This window comes from Dreissena polymorpha, chromosome 16, assembly GCF_020536995.1.
Source record: "Dreissena polymorpha isolate Duluth1 chromosome 16, UMN_Dpol_1.0, whole genome shotgun sequence".
Taxonomy (NCBI): domain Eukaryota; kingdom Metazoa; phylum Mollusca; class Bivalvia; order Myida; family Dreissenidae; genus Dreissena; species Dreissena polymorpha.
The window spans coordinates 24690265-24709353 of NC_068370.1; the positions used below are offsets into that span (position 1 = coordinate 24690265).

The window sequence follows — 19089 nt, forward strand, 5'->3', positions numbered from 1 at the left end:
CTGGAACCGAATTTTGAAGGCCTTTGCAAACAGTTTGGATCCAGATGAGACGCCACAGAACGTGGCGTCTCATCAGGATCCAAACTGTTTGCTATTCTGATAGTATTCTCTGAAAAAAAATCGAAGAAAATGCTAATTTTAGAAATTCAGCAGACAACATTTTAGCAGACGACAAATTTCCCAGCATGCAAAGGGTTAAACTATGCTGTAGACTGCAGTGATAAGTATCAAACTAACCGGAAGCTAATGGTATCACAGGTTTGGGCCCAGGTTTGGGCGCGATTGTCTGCTTCACAGTTGACCCCGGTCGCGGAGGCACTGCTGGTTTTGGGGGGCTGGGTTTGGGTGGGGGTACAGGTTTATCCTCGCCGGGGACAGTCAATCTGTGGGGAGGTTTGGGTGGAGGAGTCCGGCTACTTCTGACAGGCTCAGATTTCACTTGGGAGTCAGTGACAGCTGTCTGGTGTGAGTTGGCCGTTTGGAAGCTAAAATTGCGAAGTGAATGATTTTATAGTAAAATAACTTTTGTGTGTAATATTTCTTATTAAGACAACAGCTTGTATATAAGATATTGTTAACAAGGGCTGTTTGTAAAACATGCATGCCCCCCATATGGGCTCTCAGTTGTAGTGACAGCCATTTTGTAAATATGTTTTTTGTCAATGTGACCTTGACCTTTGACCTAGTGACCTGAAAATCAATAGGGGTCATCTGCCAGTCATGATCAATGTACCTATGAAGTTTCATGATCCTAGGCATAAGCGTTCTTGAGTTATCATCCGGAAACCATTTTACTATTTCGGGTCACCGTGACCTTGACCTTTGACCTAGTGACCTGAAAATCAATAGGGGTCATCTGCCAGTCATGATCAAACTACCTATCAAGTTTCATGATCCTAGGCATAAGCGTTCTTGAGTTATCATCCGGAAACCATTTTACTATTTCGGGTCACCGTGACCTTGACCTTTGACCTTGTGACCTGAAAATCAATAGGGGTCATCTGCGAGTCATGATCAATCTACCTATCTAGTTTCATGATCCTAGGCATAAGCGTTCTTGAGTTATCATCCGGAAACCACCTGGTGGACGGACCGACAGACCGACCGACCGACATGTGCAAAGCAATATACCCCCTCTTCTTCGAAGGGGGGCAAAATAATAAATTTAATAAAAAAACTCACTAAGTTACATGCAAACAGAACCTTCTTGTAAAAAGTTTTTTGCAAAATGGTGGTACATTTCTACTGCTCTGTACAATGTTCATATATAAATAGAGTCTTATATGTAAACTTGTCAAAAATAATGCAATATGCATGGTCAATTTGCAACTAGCTTAATTATTAACAAAAGAGGATACACTTGCAAATATCCATCTTTCATAATCAATTGTTCTTGATACTTGTTTAGATGAATGATTTCAATTTAAAAAAATCTCATTTCTCGCAATGCATATTGGGTAGCGCATCCCTTGCTTTAGACTTATTGCAATAAATCTTACTTTGAATTATGAAATTTTTGGTACAACGCATAATTCCTTTGATCTTGATATCATTCATGTTCTATTTCAGAAACTCCCTATTGACTTAACCACCCTTTCCAATATCAACATTAATTATTTACAGATAGATGGAAGAAAATGTTAAAATTTAAATCTTTCCTGCTTAAAAGCAAAGTGAAAAAGGTTGATGCAACCAGCATAAACCCGGAACAGCCTTCGAGTAACTTGCAGGCTGTTTGTGTCTTGTGCTGTGCTGCTCATCAGTGTCTTAGGGTTGGAAATGAACCCATAAAAACTAGAATCTATGAATAAAGGTCTTTAATTTTATTTGATTTTATAAGGGACTTCAAAAAGGTCAAAATAGGTATCTTTGCGGGAAAGGGTAAAACATGAGCACCTTATTGTCCTTCTATGATAACAACCAACCTGCTAGTCTGGGAAGATGTTGCAGAAGACTTTCGTACACCAGACGGTGACTGTCCATCTGATGCCGATGAGGAAGAGGAATCTGGGTCACTCAGGAGCCTGTCGCGCTGGCTACTGGGTGGGGATTGGTTCTTTAAATCTTCAGCAATCTGGGCCCGAGAGGTGATATCCTTCAGTGGAGAAGTCTTCCCTCCTGATAACAGCACAGAGGGGATTTCTCTGAAAGTAGATAAGAGCAGGTGTCCCATTGTGCTCATCATGTTAATTGCAAACGGTTTAGCAGCAACATTAAATGTTCACAAACTTTACTTTATGGATACCATTCACAATGCAAAAATTTCCATATTGGTGATAACTGACCAATTAACCAAGAGCACTGCCCAGCGGGAGCATACCGCTCATCCATTTTCTTTTTAATGGTGAAGGGACCTATCTCAATACTTCAATCAAAAAGGAGGGAGGGGTGGGGGTGAAGAGGGGTGTATAGTGTGGGGTATGGTCATTCATAACATTATCTTCCAAAAATAAGAAAAAAATTGAAAAAATTAATAATTATATTTATTTTTAATTTTTTTTTTGGGGGGGGGATTCTTAAGTGGGTCTTTCAAAAATAAAAAAAAAATAAAAACAAGTATAAAGGGGCCATAATTCTGTCAAAATGCCAGTCAGAGTTACATAACTTTATCTGCACAGTCCCCTTATGATAATTAGTAAGTGTTGCAAGTATGAAAGCAATAGCTTTGATACTTTAGGAAAAAAGTGGACCTAAACACAAAACTTAACCAAATTGTCAATTTTTTAAGTATAAAAAGGGCACATAATACTGTCAAAATGTCAGCCAGAGTTATCTAACTTTGCCTGCCCAGTCCTCTTCTGAGAATAAGTAAGTATACCAAGTCTGAATGCAATAGCTTTGATACTTTATAAGAACAAGAGGGCCATGATGGCCCTGAATCGCTCACCTGACTCATTAAGATCAGATGAAAACTATGACCTCTATTGTCTACACAATGTTTTTCTATGATTTGACCTAGTGACCTAGTTCCTGACTCTAGATGACCCAAATACAATCCCAATCCAGATTTCATCAAGATAAACATTCTGACCACAGTTCATAAATATTGGATGAAAACTGTGACCTCTATTGTCAACACAAGGTTTTTTCTATTTATTTGACCTAGATTTTTACCCCAGATGACCCAAATACAATCCCACCCAGATTTCATCAAGAATTCTGACCAAATTTCATAAAGGTTGGATGAAAACTGTGATCTCTAATGTCTACACAAGGTTTTTCTATTATTTGACCTAGTGACCTAGTGTTTGACCCCAGATGACCCAAATAAAATCCCAACCCAGATTTCATCAAGATAAACATTCTGACCAAATTTCATAAAGATTGGATGAAAACTGTGACCTCTATTGTCTACAGAAGGTTGTTCTATTATTTGACCTAGTGACCTTGTTTTTGACCCCAGATGACCCAAATACAATCCCAAACCGGATTTCATCAAGATAAACATTTTGACCAAATTTCATCAAGATTGGATGCAAACTGTGACCTCTACTGTCTACACAAACAAATTGTTGACGGACGGACGCACGGACACACGCAGGCACGCACAACGGACGCCGGACATCACACGATCACATAAGCTCACCGTGTCACTTCATGACAGGTGACCTAAAAATATGTGTCGGAGATAAACATGAACAGTTGTGGTTAAAATCCCATAGAAACAAGGGCTGTTTTGTAAAACATGCATGCCCCCTATATGGGCTATAAGTTGTAGTAGCAGCCATTGTGTGAATAACGTTTTTTGTCACTGTGAATGGTGGTGGTGGTGGTGGGGTGGTGGTAATGGTGGTGGTGTAGTAGTAGTAGTAGTAGTAGTAGAAGTAGTAGTAGTAGTAGTAGTAGTAGTAGTAGTAGTAGTAGATAGTAGTTAGTAGTAGTAGTAGTAAGTCGTCGTCGTCGTCAGTCGTAGTCTCCCGTCGTAGCCGTTCGAGCGTCGTCGACACGTCGTCGTAGTCGTCGTCGTCGTCGCCGTCGTCGTCGTTCGTCGTCGTCGTCCGTTCGTCGTTCGTAGCCAGTCAGTGCGCCGTCTTACCGTCGTCGCCGTCGTGCCGTCGTCGTGTTACCGTCGTCGTCTTCAGGTCGTCAGTCTCGTCGTCGTCGTCGTCCGTCGTGTCGTCGTACGTCGTCGTCTGTCGTCTCGTAGTCGTCGTCGTCGTCCGTCGTGGTCGTCGTACGTCGTCGTCGTATTCGTCGTCGTCGCCGTCCCCGTCGTCGTCGTCGTGGCCGTCGTCGTCGAAGGTGGTGGTGGTGGTGGTGGTGGTGGTGGTGGTGGTGGTGGTGGTGGTGGTGTGGTGGTGGTAGTGGTGGTGGTGGTGGTGGTGGTGGTGGTGGTGGTGGTGGTGGTGGTGGTCGTAGTAGAACTACTCGTAGTAGTCGTAGTCGTAGTCGTAGTCGTCGTAGTAGTCTAGTCGTAGTCGTAGTCGTAGTAGTCGTCGTCGTCGTCGTAGTAGTAGTCGTAGTAGTAGTAGTCTAGTAGTAGTAGTCGTAGTAGTAGTAGTAGTAGTAGTAGTATAGTAGCAGTAGCAGTAGCAGAAGCAGTAGCAGCATTACAAGACCAATACTTAAGAATGATCAAATGGGAAAAGGTAACCTAGCACTGGCAGTAAATATGGGGCTCATTTACAGGTCAGATTTGGAATCTCTGCTGTAAAATGAGATTTTGAATGAATTAAGGGAGGCAAATCTGTAATAAAAAGAACATGCATAAACCGTAGTTGTTTCCCTTGTTTGAACCATGCTAAATCCTTACAAGTTTGGAAAGAATTGGATGAAAAATTTGGACTTTATTGCATAAACACCATTTTCTCAATTCAAGGGGAGGTAATTCTGTACTTCATGGACCAATAATGCTCATTTTTTGTAGGGTTCGTGTCCTCATTGATATAAAGACACTGTGCAAATTTGGAAAGGATCGGACAAAAAATGTGGAAGATTTTTTTAAAGTTTTCACAAAATAGGCAAAAACGAATAAACATGCAAAGTTCAACGAGCTCCTGAGGCCATGTTTTTTGATGAATCAAATTTCTATGAACAACTTTTTCAGGGGAGCCTTCAAAGGTCATCCCTGTGAAATTTTTTGAAAATCTGATGAGCAGTTTCTGACAAGAAGATTTTTTAAGGTTTTTACCATATATGGTCATGGCGGCCATCTTGGTTATGTGATCAAATTTTTTTTAACAATTCTTTTGTCCCATGACCTAGGGATGCTCCACATGAAATTTAGTTGAAGTTGGCTCAATGGTTTAGTAGAAGAAGATGTTTACAAATTGTTTACAGACAGACAGACGGATGGACGGACGGACGGACGGACGCCGGACGCTGAGTGATCACAATAGCTCACCTCGAGCTATCGCTCAGGTGAGCTAAAAATGGACCTAAACACAAAACTTAACCGGACGCCAACGCAGCTAGCTAGACGCTGACGCTCAGTTAATGACAAAAGCTTTTTTTTTCTCAAAAAATAGGTGAGCTAAAAAATAAAATAGAAATATTATTATATTTTTTTTCCTTTTGCGCCGCCATGACACTCAAAAGTGAAAGCGAAACTCATAACATAAAAATTTCAAACATGTTCAAGTTATGAGTAATAAACCTACTGTGTGTTTATATAATCAATTTACACCAGTATGAGAACAAATTGCTGAATTAATATTCTAGCAACATAAACAGAAAAGCATGCCAATTACTAGTTGCCTAGTAAATTGAAAGACCACTGATGTGCATGCGCGATGGAAGTTGTATAGCACTTAAATGCTTATTTTAATACACTGAACACAAAACAAATATATGACAATTACTGTCATCACTATACATGTTTATATATGACCTGAGGATAGCTTGAAAATCAAGTTTATTGATTAGGCCATCACCTGATTTATTATGTTTTTCTATCAAATTTTATTTTATATTCCAATATCAATGAATTCACACTCAAAAATTTGAGCCTTGTTCTGAGAAAACTGGGCTTAATGCATGTGCATAAAGTCCGCACAGGCTAATCAGGGACGACACTTTCCGCCTAAACGTGATTTTCGGTAAGGAGGGACTTCCTTGAAACTAAAAACACCATAAAAGCGGACAGTGTTGTCCCTGATTCGCCTGTGCGGACTGCACAGGCTAATCTGGGATGACACTTAACGCACATGCATTATGCCCAGTTTTCTCAAAACGCGGCTCATTTTAATTCACACCTCACTTCCTGCAGATGTCAAACTTTTCTGGTAAGTATTCACCTAACAGTGCAATAACTGCTTGAAGTTTTTCAAACTATTCCGTTTAACTGCCTATTGTAATCCAATAATTTTGGCCAGTGACCTTACATATTTCACCACTCAAAAACTTACAAAGTCTCTTGGCTTAGTAACATCTCCTGGTAATTGTAAATGGAAAAAGCACTATTCCTACAGCTTTCAGAACGTGTAGCAATAAAGATCATGTGGCATTATTGATCATCCGTTTTCATGCAAAAAACAAAAAAGATGCATATGTAAGGTACAGAGATCCATTAAGGATCATTACTACTTGTTCTGTTGGAGAATAAAATACATGTTGAGTATTCTTCAATACTAATTGGTTTATCTTGGTCTCTAATTATAATGAATGGGAATTTGTAATTAAAATACAATGTTTAATGAAGAAATTACTGTATTATACAGAGCACACCCACATATTACTTGCTTGCTACTTCACAAAGCATCAGCAATATATCTGGCTCACATTTAACAGGCCACGACCCATATGTGCAACACATGAGTTAACAGAGCACCACTTACATATGTCAAACAAGTTTTCTTTATTTCTAAAATTGTTAATTTTAAGGTTACAATTTTGCAAAGGGGTCACCAAAAAAACATCCCTTTGGTTTAGGAGGAAATTTCATTCAAACGACAATTTTACAGACGTCACACCAGACAAATGGTAATCCCAAAACCTCACCCAGGGAAATTAATTGTACAGGTGAAATAAAAATATCTGTGACATTGGCCTATTAGCTCAAGGACGCATGCGTTACACCCAACATATCATCTAAACAGGTGCAGTTAGATTGATGAATTTAAAATCTGCAAAAGCTGTATCATGCCCATATCTTTAGCACTGACCTCTAAGAATCGTGTTGACTGTTGAGTTAAGGACCCAGGAATTGCATACAAAACGCCTTGCAGGTGAACATTTGGGGCAAGTTTTTAAGAATTGTCCAGTAAATGACAAAGTTGCAGTCTATGCAAGCCACACAATGACACATTCTGAGGATTGACCTTTGAGTGTTACCTTGACCTTTTAGTTAGGGATACAGGTGATGAACTAACAAACCATCTCCACAGGTTGAACATGTTTTGTAAAGTCGACAAATGAATGAGGAGGTTACAATTAAAATCAGCTGCCCATATTTGACCGTTTACAGTCTCAAAAAACTCGGACAACACATACACATAGCCACAGATTCAAGCAATTAGAAAGCTATATAGAGCTTACTGCAAGCGGACTCTAGACAACTAACCATTTTTCTAGAAAATAATATGACCATTTGTGAACAGCACATGGATCAGAATACTGATACAATTGATTAATATAGCTAATGTGCATGGTAACGCCTTTGACAATCTAGTGGTGATTAAGTAATAAAACTGGTGCCAATATAACTAGGTCCAAATGCCACACAATGATTAATGACCTGGGTTTTATTAGATAATTATTTGATTTTATTACACTGATTTCTTAATTACAAAATGCTATCATTTTATTACAGCATATAAAAAGAATGTGGTATTAAGCTTCAGCGTAACCATCAAAACAAGGCAATTAAAACATTGATTACATATTATTTCTGCATGACCTAAAAAACTATATTTAATAACTATTTTAATCAATCTATTTTAATTCTAGAAAAGCCATGCATATGAAAAGTGAACAAAAAGATGGACAAAAGATGCACATTAATTAGTTAAGAAAACATAATCAAAACTGGTGACCTAAAACAATGATAAAAAAGAGTTCCGCAGTCGGAGACATATGCCCCCGAAACAGGGCTTTGAACTAGTGACCCCAATTTCAATAGGGGTCATCTACTGTCTAAGGCCAATGCACATGTGAAGTATCAAGCCAATCAGTCTATTCTTTGACGAGTTATTGATCAGAAACGATTTTCCCACTTATTGTTACAGTTACCATAACCTTTGAACTAGTGACCCCAATTTCAATAGGGGTCATCTACTGTCCAAGTCCAATGCACATGAGAAATATCAAGCAAATTGGTCAACTTTTTGACGAGTTATTGATCGGAAACGTTTTTCACACTAATTGTAACAGTGACTTTGACTTCGTTCATGGGCTATTGATCGGAAACAATTTTCACACATATTGTGAAAATGACCTTGATCTTTGACCTAGTGACCCCAATATCAATAGGGGTCATCTTCTGTCCAAAGCCAATGCACGGGTGAAGTATCAAGCCAATTGGTCAAAAAGTCGATGAGTTATTGATCGGAAACGCTTTCCACACTTTCTGTGACAGTGACCTTGACATTTGACCTAGTGACCTCAATTTCAATAGGAGTTATCTACTTTCCAAGGCAAATGCCCATGTGAAGTATCAAGCCAATCAGTTATTTGTTGACGAGTTATTGATCGGTAATGAACTGGTCTACCTACAGACCGACCGACATCCAGCAAAAAAACAACATACCCCCTCTTCTTCGAAGGGGGGCATAAAAAGCAGAAGCCCATATGACCCTCATCATGGGACAATGGATCTTGGGCCAAAACAGCCAGTGAAGCTCCAAACCAGCAAATGTGCAGGCTGGTCTGAAGCTATCCTAGCCATATATGGGCATATTATGGCATAAGATTCATTAACACATGACACAGGTCACTTGAAACTCTGCAATAGTGAAAAGTAAGGTATGGCTCAGATAAGCAGGCAAATGTTAATTTAATTTTGCTCTCATGCAAAAATATCAGAATCTAGGCCTGCGTAGCTAAACAGCTTATTTGTATGACTGATAAAATCTTGTCTTGCTGAATTTCTTCTTAAAATAAACATATTGGAGACTTGAATCCTTCCAAAGAGACCAGATTACAATACCATTTTCCGTTATCTTTTATTAATAACGTGATAACGAAGCCAAATCCGTCATGCCCAGTTTCCCCCTGGCTGCTTTATTGCAGACTAAATTCAATAAGTCTGTTGTATCACAGACGTAAAATCAATGACCTGACAGATTTGTTTATCCAAAGACATTTGAAAAGCAATATGCAACAGTATTAAAGCAATCCATTTATAACGTCTTTAGAACATTTCCTTAGACAAAGGTTAAGCAGCCCCTATCAAAGTTACTAAATATTCACTTATTTAGAGTCTAAATGGCCTATTTCTTTAACACAAAAGGAATTCCCAAAGTGTCATTATGATTTTAAACAGGTATACACGTATATACAAGAAACTATTATTGAATCATAAAATTATACCGATGCAAAATAATCAGAAACCAAAACTAATAACAATTTGGGTACAAAGGCCCTACATCGCTGACCTGTAACATAGAAACTAACTGTTATATTTTCTAGATATTGCCATGTTTGTATAACAATTGTGTTCATCTAGGTTTTTTACTCTGTAAGACACAGACTTATTGTGGTCTGAGACAGTATTACGACAATATAAACACATTCTATTAACATAAACAAACAAGAGATGTGTTCGTCAGAAACACAATGCCCCCTATTGCGCCGCTTTAAAATAAAAATAAATGTGTTTGACCTTTGACCTTGAAGGATGACCATGGCCTTGCAGCTTCATGAGAACGCCGCTTTGAAATAATTTTTTGTTGACCTTTGACCTTGAAGGATGACCTTTACCTTGAACTTCCACCACTCAAAATGTGCAGCTTCATGTGATACACATGCATGCAAAAATATCAAGTTTATATCTTCAATAATTCAAAAGTTATGGCCAACGTTTAAGTTTTTTTTTCGGACGGACGGACAGACTGACTCACATACACACATACTGATGGACAGTTCAACTGCTATATGCCACCCTACCGGGGGCATAAAAAGTAACCTCTAGAGCGGGGATTATTTTTTACCCAAGGAGCATGATTTAAAAAACTTCAGTATTCGACCACCAAAGGATGTTGCAGACCACAGATTAAACTCCTAACCCTTGTGGTTTCAGAGAATACGATTAAACATCTTTATTTACTATAATTATAATCTAAATAAATTACCAGATGTGACCCCAGCGTCATGGATAGTTTTGATTGAAGTGGCATTTATTAGAACAAACTTAGAAAGGAAAACTATACAATGTTACACACCAAATATAAACCCCCTGCCCCTTACAATTTCAGAGAAGAGTAACTGTTTTGATGTTTATAAAAACTACCTATACACATTTTTATCAATCATTGACCCCTCTGGGAAGAAACTTTTGACCCTACCCCTACGGCCCTGCAAATACTTTAAGGAATTTACGTAAGATTTGCATTGTATTATGAATATTGACTCTCTGAACTATTTTCATCAACGAGTTTTTAGTCTGTGTACCTGTTTCCGATGGAGAGGTTTTCGGGATGCTTGAGTTCCTGTCGATGGTCAAGAACCTCGCGACTTTTCACGTACGAACCCTTGGAGGCCTCCAGTAGCTCCACGGCACTCTTGCGATGGTTTGCTGCAAGTACACAAACCCAAAGTTGGCAATAGATGCTTCAGACTGACTAATGGGGTTATTTACTTCGGTTAAAAACCATTGCCCGAGCACACTGCTTAACATAGAACTCTGCATAAAAAGCCGAAAACGGCCATAAAATGGACAGCCCGATTTTACTGGGCTGTACCATTGGTATAAATATAAAACTTTGCAGTGTTGGTGCGGTGCCTTAATAAAAATCTATTGGTTTAAAAATATATAACCTTTATATGAAGCGTTAAAAAGACGCAGTGCTATACAGTGAATAGGCCTAACGCGGTTAAAAAGCGGCGTTTTAATTGGTTGATGCGCTTATATAAAGATGGCGCTGATTGGCCGAAATTTCTTATTAAGGATTGCCAGTAGGTCAATCCGTTTTAAAATAGATTTTCCCACGGCTGACTTTGTACTTTTAAGAAAAAGTAAACAATGATGGTTTATATGCAAAAATATAAATGAAAGAACAAGAATGAGTTAATCCAAAAGAACTTGGAGTTGTTTTTTAGTATTAGATTACTATGTTTTGTTACTTTACTGTACTTATTATTAATTTATATCATTCATATGATGTTGTTATTGTATGTTATTCTTTGTATTGTTTTTTAAGGAGGAGAGAGAGAAAGAATAGCCCAATTTTTATAAGTAAAGATGGTGAAAACACACATACTGTTGTATGTTGCAGCATCATTACCAGACCCACTGTTCAGTGTATACTGCAATGGGTTTGTTGGAGTCTTTAGACTTTGTGATCTGTGGTTTAAAAATTTGAATCCAAATAGGACTATTTTAATATATTAATTATAGAAAAAAGGAATACACAGATGTGTAATATGTTTGTGTAACAATATAATAATATTTGAGGGTTTTCCAGATCACAAAGTGGTTGAACATTGCCACAATATGTTTACATGCATAGTCAAGTACCATTTTTATGTGTATGTTTAAAGTTAAAACTAAATGCCAAACAACAAGATCTAATCATAAGAGAGATATGTTTATATCTAAGAACATTTATTAATAGGGATGCCAGAGCCTGATTTAACAGCTCTCAAATGTAGAGTGAAGTTGCATGTGCAAATGCAATTATATGAGAAGGAAAGGAAAAAAAAAGAAGACAATATATGATATCACATAGAGTGTGTAACTCTCAATTATATATTAATATTGCAATTGAGTATTGAGTTGTTAAAAAATTAATGAGTACAAGTTTATGTATGTGGCTCAATGTTGAACACTTGCAGACAGGGAATATAGCCGTAATGCTCCAACATAAGACCCTGTCTGTATGGAACTTAAGGAGGATTGGGCTATGGAAAAGAGAGATCCCCCAAGAGTGGCATTAAAACAATATTTAAAAGTGGGTTTAGTAATAAACCCTTATATGTTAAGGGCAATAACTTACGTGTCTCCAAACAGTCACCTTCATAGGGCCACATAAAAATAGATGCTTCAACCAATGTCAATCATATTTAACATTGTTTTGGGGGTTTATTTACAAGTCAAACTTCAGCCCCAAAGGCCCAATCAACCTTCAGCCCCAAAGGCCCAATCAAACTTCAGCCCCAAAGGCCCAATCAAACTTCAGCCCCAAAGGCCCAATCAAACTTCAGCCCCAAAGGCCCAATTAAACTTCAGCCCCAAAGGCCCAATCAAACTTCAGCCCCAAAGGCCCAATCAAACTTCAGCCCCAAAGGCCCAATCAAACTTCAGCCCCAAAGGCCCAATCAAACTTCAGCCCCAAAGGCCCAATCAAACTTCAGCCCCAAAGGCCCAATCAAACTTCAGCCCCAAAGGCCCAATCAAACTTCAGCCCCAAAGGCCCAATCAAACTTCAGCCCCAAAGGCCCAATCAAACTTCAGCCCCAAAGGCCCAATCAAACTTCAGCCCCAAAGGCCCAATCAAACTTCAGCCCCAAAGGCCCAATCAAACTTCAGCCCCAAAGGCACAATCAAACTTCAGCCCCAAAGGCCCAATCAAACTTCAGCCCCAAAGGCCCAATCGAAACAAAAATTCATTTTCCCAAATGACTGCATACAATTCTCAATGAAAATATTTTTATACAAAAAAATATGTTTAGTTGTAATTTGAAATGTTCATCTTCCAATCCAGCTATATAAAGGTTAAGTCAAGAGTATTAAAATATTTCTTCATAAATACACATAATGTAAGACAGTAGCTAAAATAAGCTAACTCATGAGCTACTAATATTAAGTTTCTGCAAAAATCTCCATACTGATATTTTGCATATTTTTACACTTTCTAATGAGAAATAAATCTTTTTACCAAACACATTTATGTTAAATACATATTTATGAGTACTAATTCATATTTTTACAAGCTTACCAATACATCTAGTTAGTTCATCTGGAGAATAAACGTTTTGATAAAAAAAAAAAAATTAAACACATAGTCATTTACAATCCGGTTTTGTTGCTTTTTATTCAAATTTGTCCTGTGTCCCAATCTCAAAAAGTACATATTTATCCTTAATGACTTCTTACAATTCCCAATAAAGGTTTCTTGACTTGATCCTGAGTTTATTTGTCATCTGCTGCGGGATAAGTTCCAGTAGCTGGGGTAGGCAGCAGGCGGCTAGAGCATCTAACCCCTGATTTCCACGCTCCTCTGTTCTGTGTTTCCCATGCCACAGGTGTGCAGGTCATCCCTGACACAGTCAGACCACGATTTTCTTGGTCTCCCTCTACCTCTAGCACCAGGAATGGCCATCTTCATGATAGGGTTGATGCAAGAAGTGACACGTTCAACATGCCCATACCACCTCAGACGTCTGGCTCTCAGTGATGCAGTGACTTCTGGTATCCCTAGTTTTCCATACAGCGTGTCAGTGTCGACTCCGTCGTCAGGTTTGACGCTGCAGATCCAGCGGGCCATTGCTCTGTCGTTTCTACGAAGTCATTGTAGATCAGAAGCGGATTGTGCCCACTACCATGTAACATGGCAGACTGGACACAAGCATTGAACACTTTGCCACAGGTTTTAAGGGAAACATGCTTCAACGTCAGTATTGGTAGTAGCTTCTTAAACTTTCCCCAGGCAGTACAGCATCTGGTGATGATGGCAAGTTCGCAGCCTCCCCCAGCACATAGCGTGTCACCCAGATAGCAGAAGCTGGCCTCAACATCAAGCTGTGAGCCGTCGACGACCACCTGGGTCTTCCATCCATTGGACGTGCCTGGTCCAGGCATCTCGGACATACATAGTCCGGGATGCTGGTGATCCTTCCCTTGATGCCACTGCACTTTTTGTGCACTCACAGTTTGCACTGGGTGCACTCAATTGAGTTCACTCCCACTCCACTCCTACATATCGCACAGGGATATGCTCCAGCATCACACAGGAGATTCAGTCCAGGACCGGTGGTCAAGAGCTTTGTCTTCTTCATATTGACCCTCAGCCCTTTGCTTTCCATACCATCCTTCCAACCTTTCAGTCTGAAGAGACACTCCTCCAGTGAGTCTGCGATCACAGTAAGATCATCTGCGTAGAGGAGCTCCCATGGAATCCGGTGCGGAATTCCCTCGACAGAGCTTCAAGGACTAGGATGAAAAGCAGGGGACTGAGAACAGAGCCCTGATGCATCCCAACTCCAAATTCCTCGCTGTACTGTCCATTGACACGAACTCGGCTCCTGGTTCCTGCGTACATGCCCTGTATGACACGTACTGCCCATTCCTGAACCCCAAGACTCCTCAGGGCTCACCAGAGGACCTTCCTTGGTACTCTATCAAATGCTTTTTCAAGGTCGACGAAGGTAATATACAGTGGCTTGTTTGCAGCGATGTATTTTTCCTGCAGCTGGCGTATGATGAAGATTGCATCAGTGGTACCTCTACCAGGAACAAAACCAAACTGCATACCATCGATGTCGACCATCTCGCGTAAGAGGGTGTCAAGTACACGCTCAATCAGTTTCATCGTCTGGTCCGTAATCTTTAACCCACGGTAGTTTCCTCTGTCTAGAGCTTCTCCTTTACCTTTGTAAAGGTTAAGGATGTGGCTCTCCTCCCAGTCATTGGGGATCACACCATTGCTGAAAACGACCTCAGCCAGCTGTCTCAGCATTTCTGTTCCATTCTCACCAGCTGCTTTTAACATCTCGGCAATCACTCCTGACGGAACAGCGGCTTTGCCGCATTTCATCTTGCCAAGAGCTTTGGGAATGTGTTCTACTGTGACTGGTGGAGGAGGCCCTTCTACAGGAGCAACTTCAGGAAGTAGCTCACTGGGCCACTTAAACTCGACATTTAGTAGCCTTGAATAGTGCTCCACCCAGGCTTTCATTTTCTCTTCATCACTGAGAGCCAGTTCACCCGCATCGTTTCTCACACATTTCTCGCCCACAACATCCTGATTGGTCCTGCCCATTTACTTGGCCAGCTTGAAGTTACCTCCATCGTATGGAGAAAGGTTGGCGAATTTCTCCTTCTCAGCCTTAGACTAAGCTAACCAGACTGCTTGCTTAGAAGCACGTTTAGCCTTGTGGTAGGCAGCTTTGGCAACGTTTGCCTCAATCATCATGTACAGGCCAGCTTTATCCAAAGCTTTGAAGGTTTTGTAGTTTCCTTTTTTTTAAATCACATTTAATCTTTTTTTCCAGTTCTATACCATACCAAATACCATGTTGACTAAACTTTTATTCTCAATTTTGTATTATTTGTAAGCACACAAAAAATACAGCAACATTTTGCAAACTTTGTCAAAACAATGAGTTTTGCCCAATGCAAATTGAACGGCCTGGTCCCTTCACCTTCAATGGTAGAAAAAAAAACTGCAATCAAAACTCTTATAAGAATCACATGATACTTACTCTATTAAGCCATTCACACAATAAATCAGCTTAAAATCTTCAAACCAAATAAAAGCATGTCTCTACATATGTATGCCCATGTTCAGAATATTATGAACAATTCATAATCTAGACCAAACTGCAGAAGCAATACAGTTTGCCAGTGATTTCCCCAGGGTAGACACAAAATGAAGTCATCTACTGAAACAGCATTTCTTTGATCTACCTACAGCAAACGTGAACATTAGCCATGCTCTGCAAAAAAGGGGTTTAATGCATGTGCGTAAAGTGTTTTCCCAGCTTAGCCTGTGCATTCCACACAGGCTAATCAGGGATGACACTTTCAGATTTTTATGGAACTATTTGTTGAAAAGAAGAAAAAAATTTAAAGCTTAAATCCTGTTTAGGGGGAAAGTGTGGTCCCTGATTAGTATGTGCAGACTGCAGGCTAATCTGGTATAACACTTTACAAATGTGCATTAAGACCCGTTTCCCAAATGCGAGGCTCAAATACATGTAGACAACGGCATTTTTAATATTCAAGGCCTACCATAGGGGCATTTTATAATCAAGACGGGGGTCATTAATAGTGACCCCCAATACAGCATTTCCCCTATCAAATGATTCAACGCAATAGATGGAAAAATCCCTCATCCATTCTTATAAAATCCTAAAAGCATGTTTGAGCATTTCAATTTAAATTAAACTCAATCGTTTTTAATTATGAAGTATGTGCAATTTCCAATTTTAAACAAGATATGTGTTTGTCAGAAACACTATGTCCCCTTCTGCGCCGCTTTAAATCTATATATTTGACCTTTGACCTTGAAGATGACCTTGACCTTTTACAACCGAAAATGTGCAGCTCCATAAGATACACATGCATGCCAAATATGAAGTTGGAGCAAACAAACACACAAACCAACCAACCAACAAAGAGGGCAAAAACAATATGTCTCCCCGGTATAGTGGTGGGGGACATAAAATGTTACAATACTGACTTAACTGAATGAGCGTAGGGGTGTAAATTATTTGATTTAAATTATTGTTGATACATGTACCACATACTATCTTCAAGAATAATGTATAATACAGTATTATACAGTATCCATAAATACGAAAATTATGTTTGATACAGGTACAATGTACAATCATCAAGAATCATTTATTATTTTAATATTATTATACTTTACCTTTCTATCCAAAATATAATTGTATGTTATAAAAACTTACAAAGTATTTAACAAATTCATTTAAAATATATCCATAATAGCGACAGTAAAGGAACAAGACATTTATTCAACTTGTACTTAATTACTGTTATTGTTTTGTATTTAAAACTAAGTGTACATCATACTAAAATCCTACATATTGGTACTTTGCCCAATATCTGACCAACCTCAGCAATGGGTTTCACCTAAAACCACATATCCACTTTCAATGAAAAACTTTCCACTCATTAAATTCATATAAAAGAGAGACTTTGATAGCCCACTGGGAGTTTGATTTAACTAAATACCAGGAAACAAACATCATACATGAATACTTAAAACCACATATCTTAACTGATCACATTTTATTGCTTAAGTTTTTTAATCAATGTCACATTAAAACAGCCATTAAACTAAAGGAAATATTGGCATTTTAAAGTCTCATTACTGCACCTAAATTTCATCATATAAACAGTTTGACATGTCTAGCTTGATGAATTATTTAATAATTTTATCCTTTTGTTGTTTCTTCTTTCCCTTGTGTAAATGCTTTGTCATTTCAGGGGAAAAAGTGAACTTATCCATAATTTAAAAGAGTGCTGAAATGACCCTAGGTCGGTTATCTGAGCCATATATTGGGATCTACCATTAACACAAAGTATTTGAAACCATTTGAAACAAGAAATACCTTTAAAAAAATATATTTGGCTTTAAGTATTTATATAAGAGTTAAAAATGGATATTTTCGACTTGATAAGTCAATTTAACAAGAGCTGTCAGAGGACAGGGCGCTCGACTATTTGAGTGCTTGACAGTATAACGTAAGCCATCATGGGGAAATTGTTCATATTCAATCATTTATTAGAGGATTTTTCAAAAATAAAAAAAGGAAAAAAAAAATTAAATTTTGTTTGGGGGGGTGGGGGGGGGGGGGGCAGGGATTCTGGGTTGGGGCGTGGAGTTTTGTTTGGGTGGAATCCATTGTGGTATTCAGGTAAGTGTTGTTTTGTCAAAGTATTAATAAAATCTGATCATAAATAAAGAAGTTAACTTTAACATTTGCACGCTAACAGAAACGGAAATGCCGACGCCGGGGTGAGTAGGATAGCTCCACTATATATATTTCATATGTAATAGTCAAGCTAAAAACTAGAAAAGCGTAACATGTTCCACATGTATGTCTCACAACCTTAAACATTGTCTGTCTTCCATTGGATCATAACTTTTGGATTTTTTCCCAACAGTGACGAACCTTTAAGCTGTCAAGTTGTTTTTCACTAGATCACATTATATCTGTTAAAGATTATACCAAAAGATTTCTATTCCGCTCAGAACACATATTTTTAACTGATGTGAAAATTCAATTTAATCATTTGGACTTACTGGCAGGAAATTTTCTCAACATTAGATTGTATATTATGATATCAAAGGTCAACTACTGGGTTAGGCAGCTACCTCAGAAAAATGCTAAGAATTTTTCAACAATATCTGTATCCTTATACCAAGATTAAATCAGGATACCCTAATTAACATTATAATCATGGTGTAAAAAACTAATAACCAATCAGACACTGCAGTTATTGAATGTGCAAGCTGTTTATTCATTGCACAAAATGCATTTAATAACTGGATGCACATTGCAAATAACTTGCCTCTGTGAATCCGGTTACTGGGAAAAATATTGTCAACATAACAAAACATTTCAATCAAATGAGCATTAGTGTTGTCAAATTCAGATCCATTGATTTATTTCACCATTCAATGACATGCAACATGCACTCAAATCACTATTGATTATTCAAAAGTCTTTAGAAATAAATTTTAATAGTAGGTTATTCAATTGTGAATTTTATGGCAAGCGAAATGCACATTAATTGCTTAAACCACGGTTTAACAGTTAACTATATAGTTAACAGACTTTGAACCCGGGTTCAATTTAAGTGCCGTTAGCACATTAACTCCTTAAACCAGAGTTCAAGACTTTGAACCGCAGTTCAAAGTGTTCTAAAAATAGATACAAATCTGTTATCTGAGACAACCAATCAGCGGAACTTAAACCACAATTAGAAGGTAAATGCCGCGACTTCATTGGTCATCTCTAAAATATAGGGTTAAGAGACTTTGAACTGCGGTTCAAAGTCTTAAACTGCAGTTAAGAGGCGCGGAATGCACATTAATTATTTAACAGTTAATTATATAGTAAAGAAACTTTGAACCCCAGTTCAAAGTGCCGTTTACACATTAATTCCTCTCTTAACTATAGGGTTAAGAGACTTTAAACTGCGGTTCAAAGTCTTAAACTGCGGTTTAAAGTCTTAAACTGGGGTTAAGACGCGTGGAATGCACATTAATTATTTAACAGTTAACTATAGGGTTAAGA

The 19089-nt window shown here is 38.4% G+C and overlaps 1 protein-coding gene across 3 annotated transcripts in view; it reads right to left on the reverse strand.

The window, feature by feature from the left end:
* LOC127862256 (uncharacterized) overlaps positions 1-19089 on the reverse strand; it is a 52271-nt gene that overhangs the window by 5917 nt on the left and 27265 nt on the right. For all 3 annotated transcript variants that reach the window (XM_052401313.1, XM_052401315.1, XM_052401314.1), the window contains exons 3-5: positions 10549-10672; positions 1926-2144; positions 238-485 (exon numbers count right to left, since the gene is read on the reverse strand). In XM_052401313.1, coding sequence (XP_052257273.1) covers positions 238-485; positions 1926-2144; positions 10549-10672 — 591 coding nt within the window. The remainder of the gene's footprint in view (positions 1-237; positions 486-1925; positions 2145-10548; positions 10673-19089) is intronic.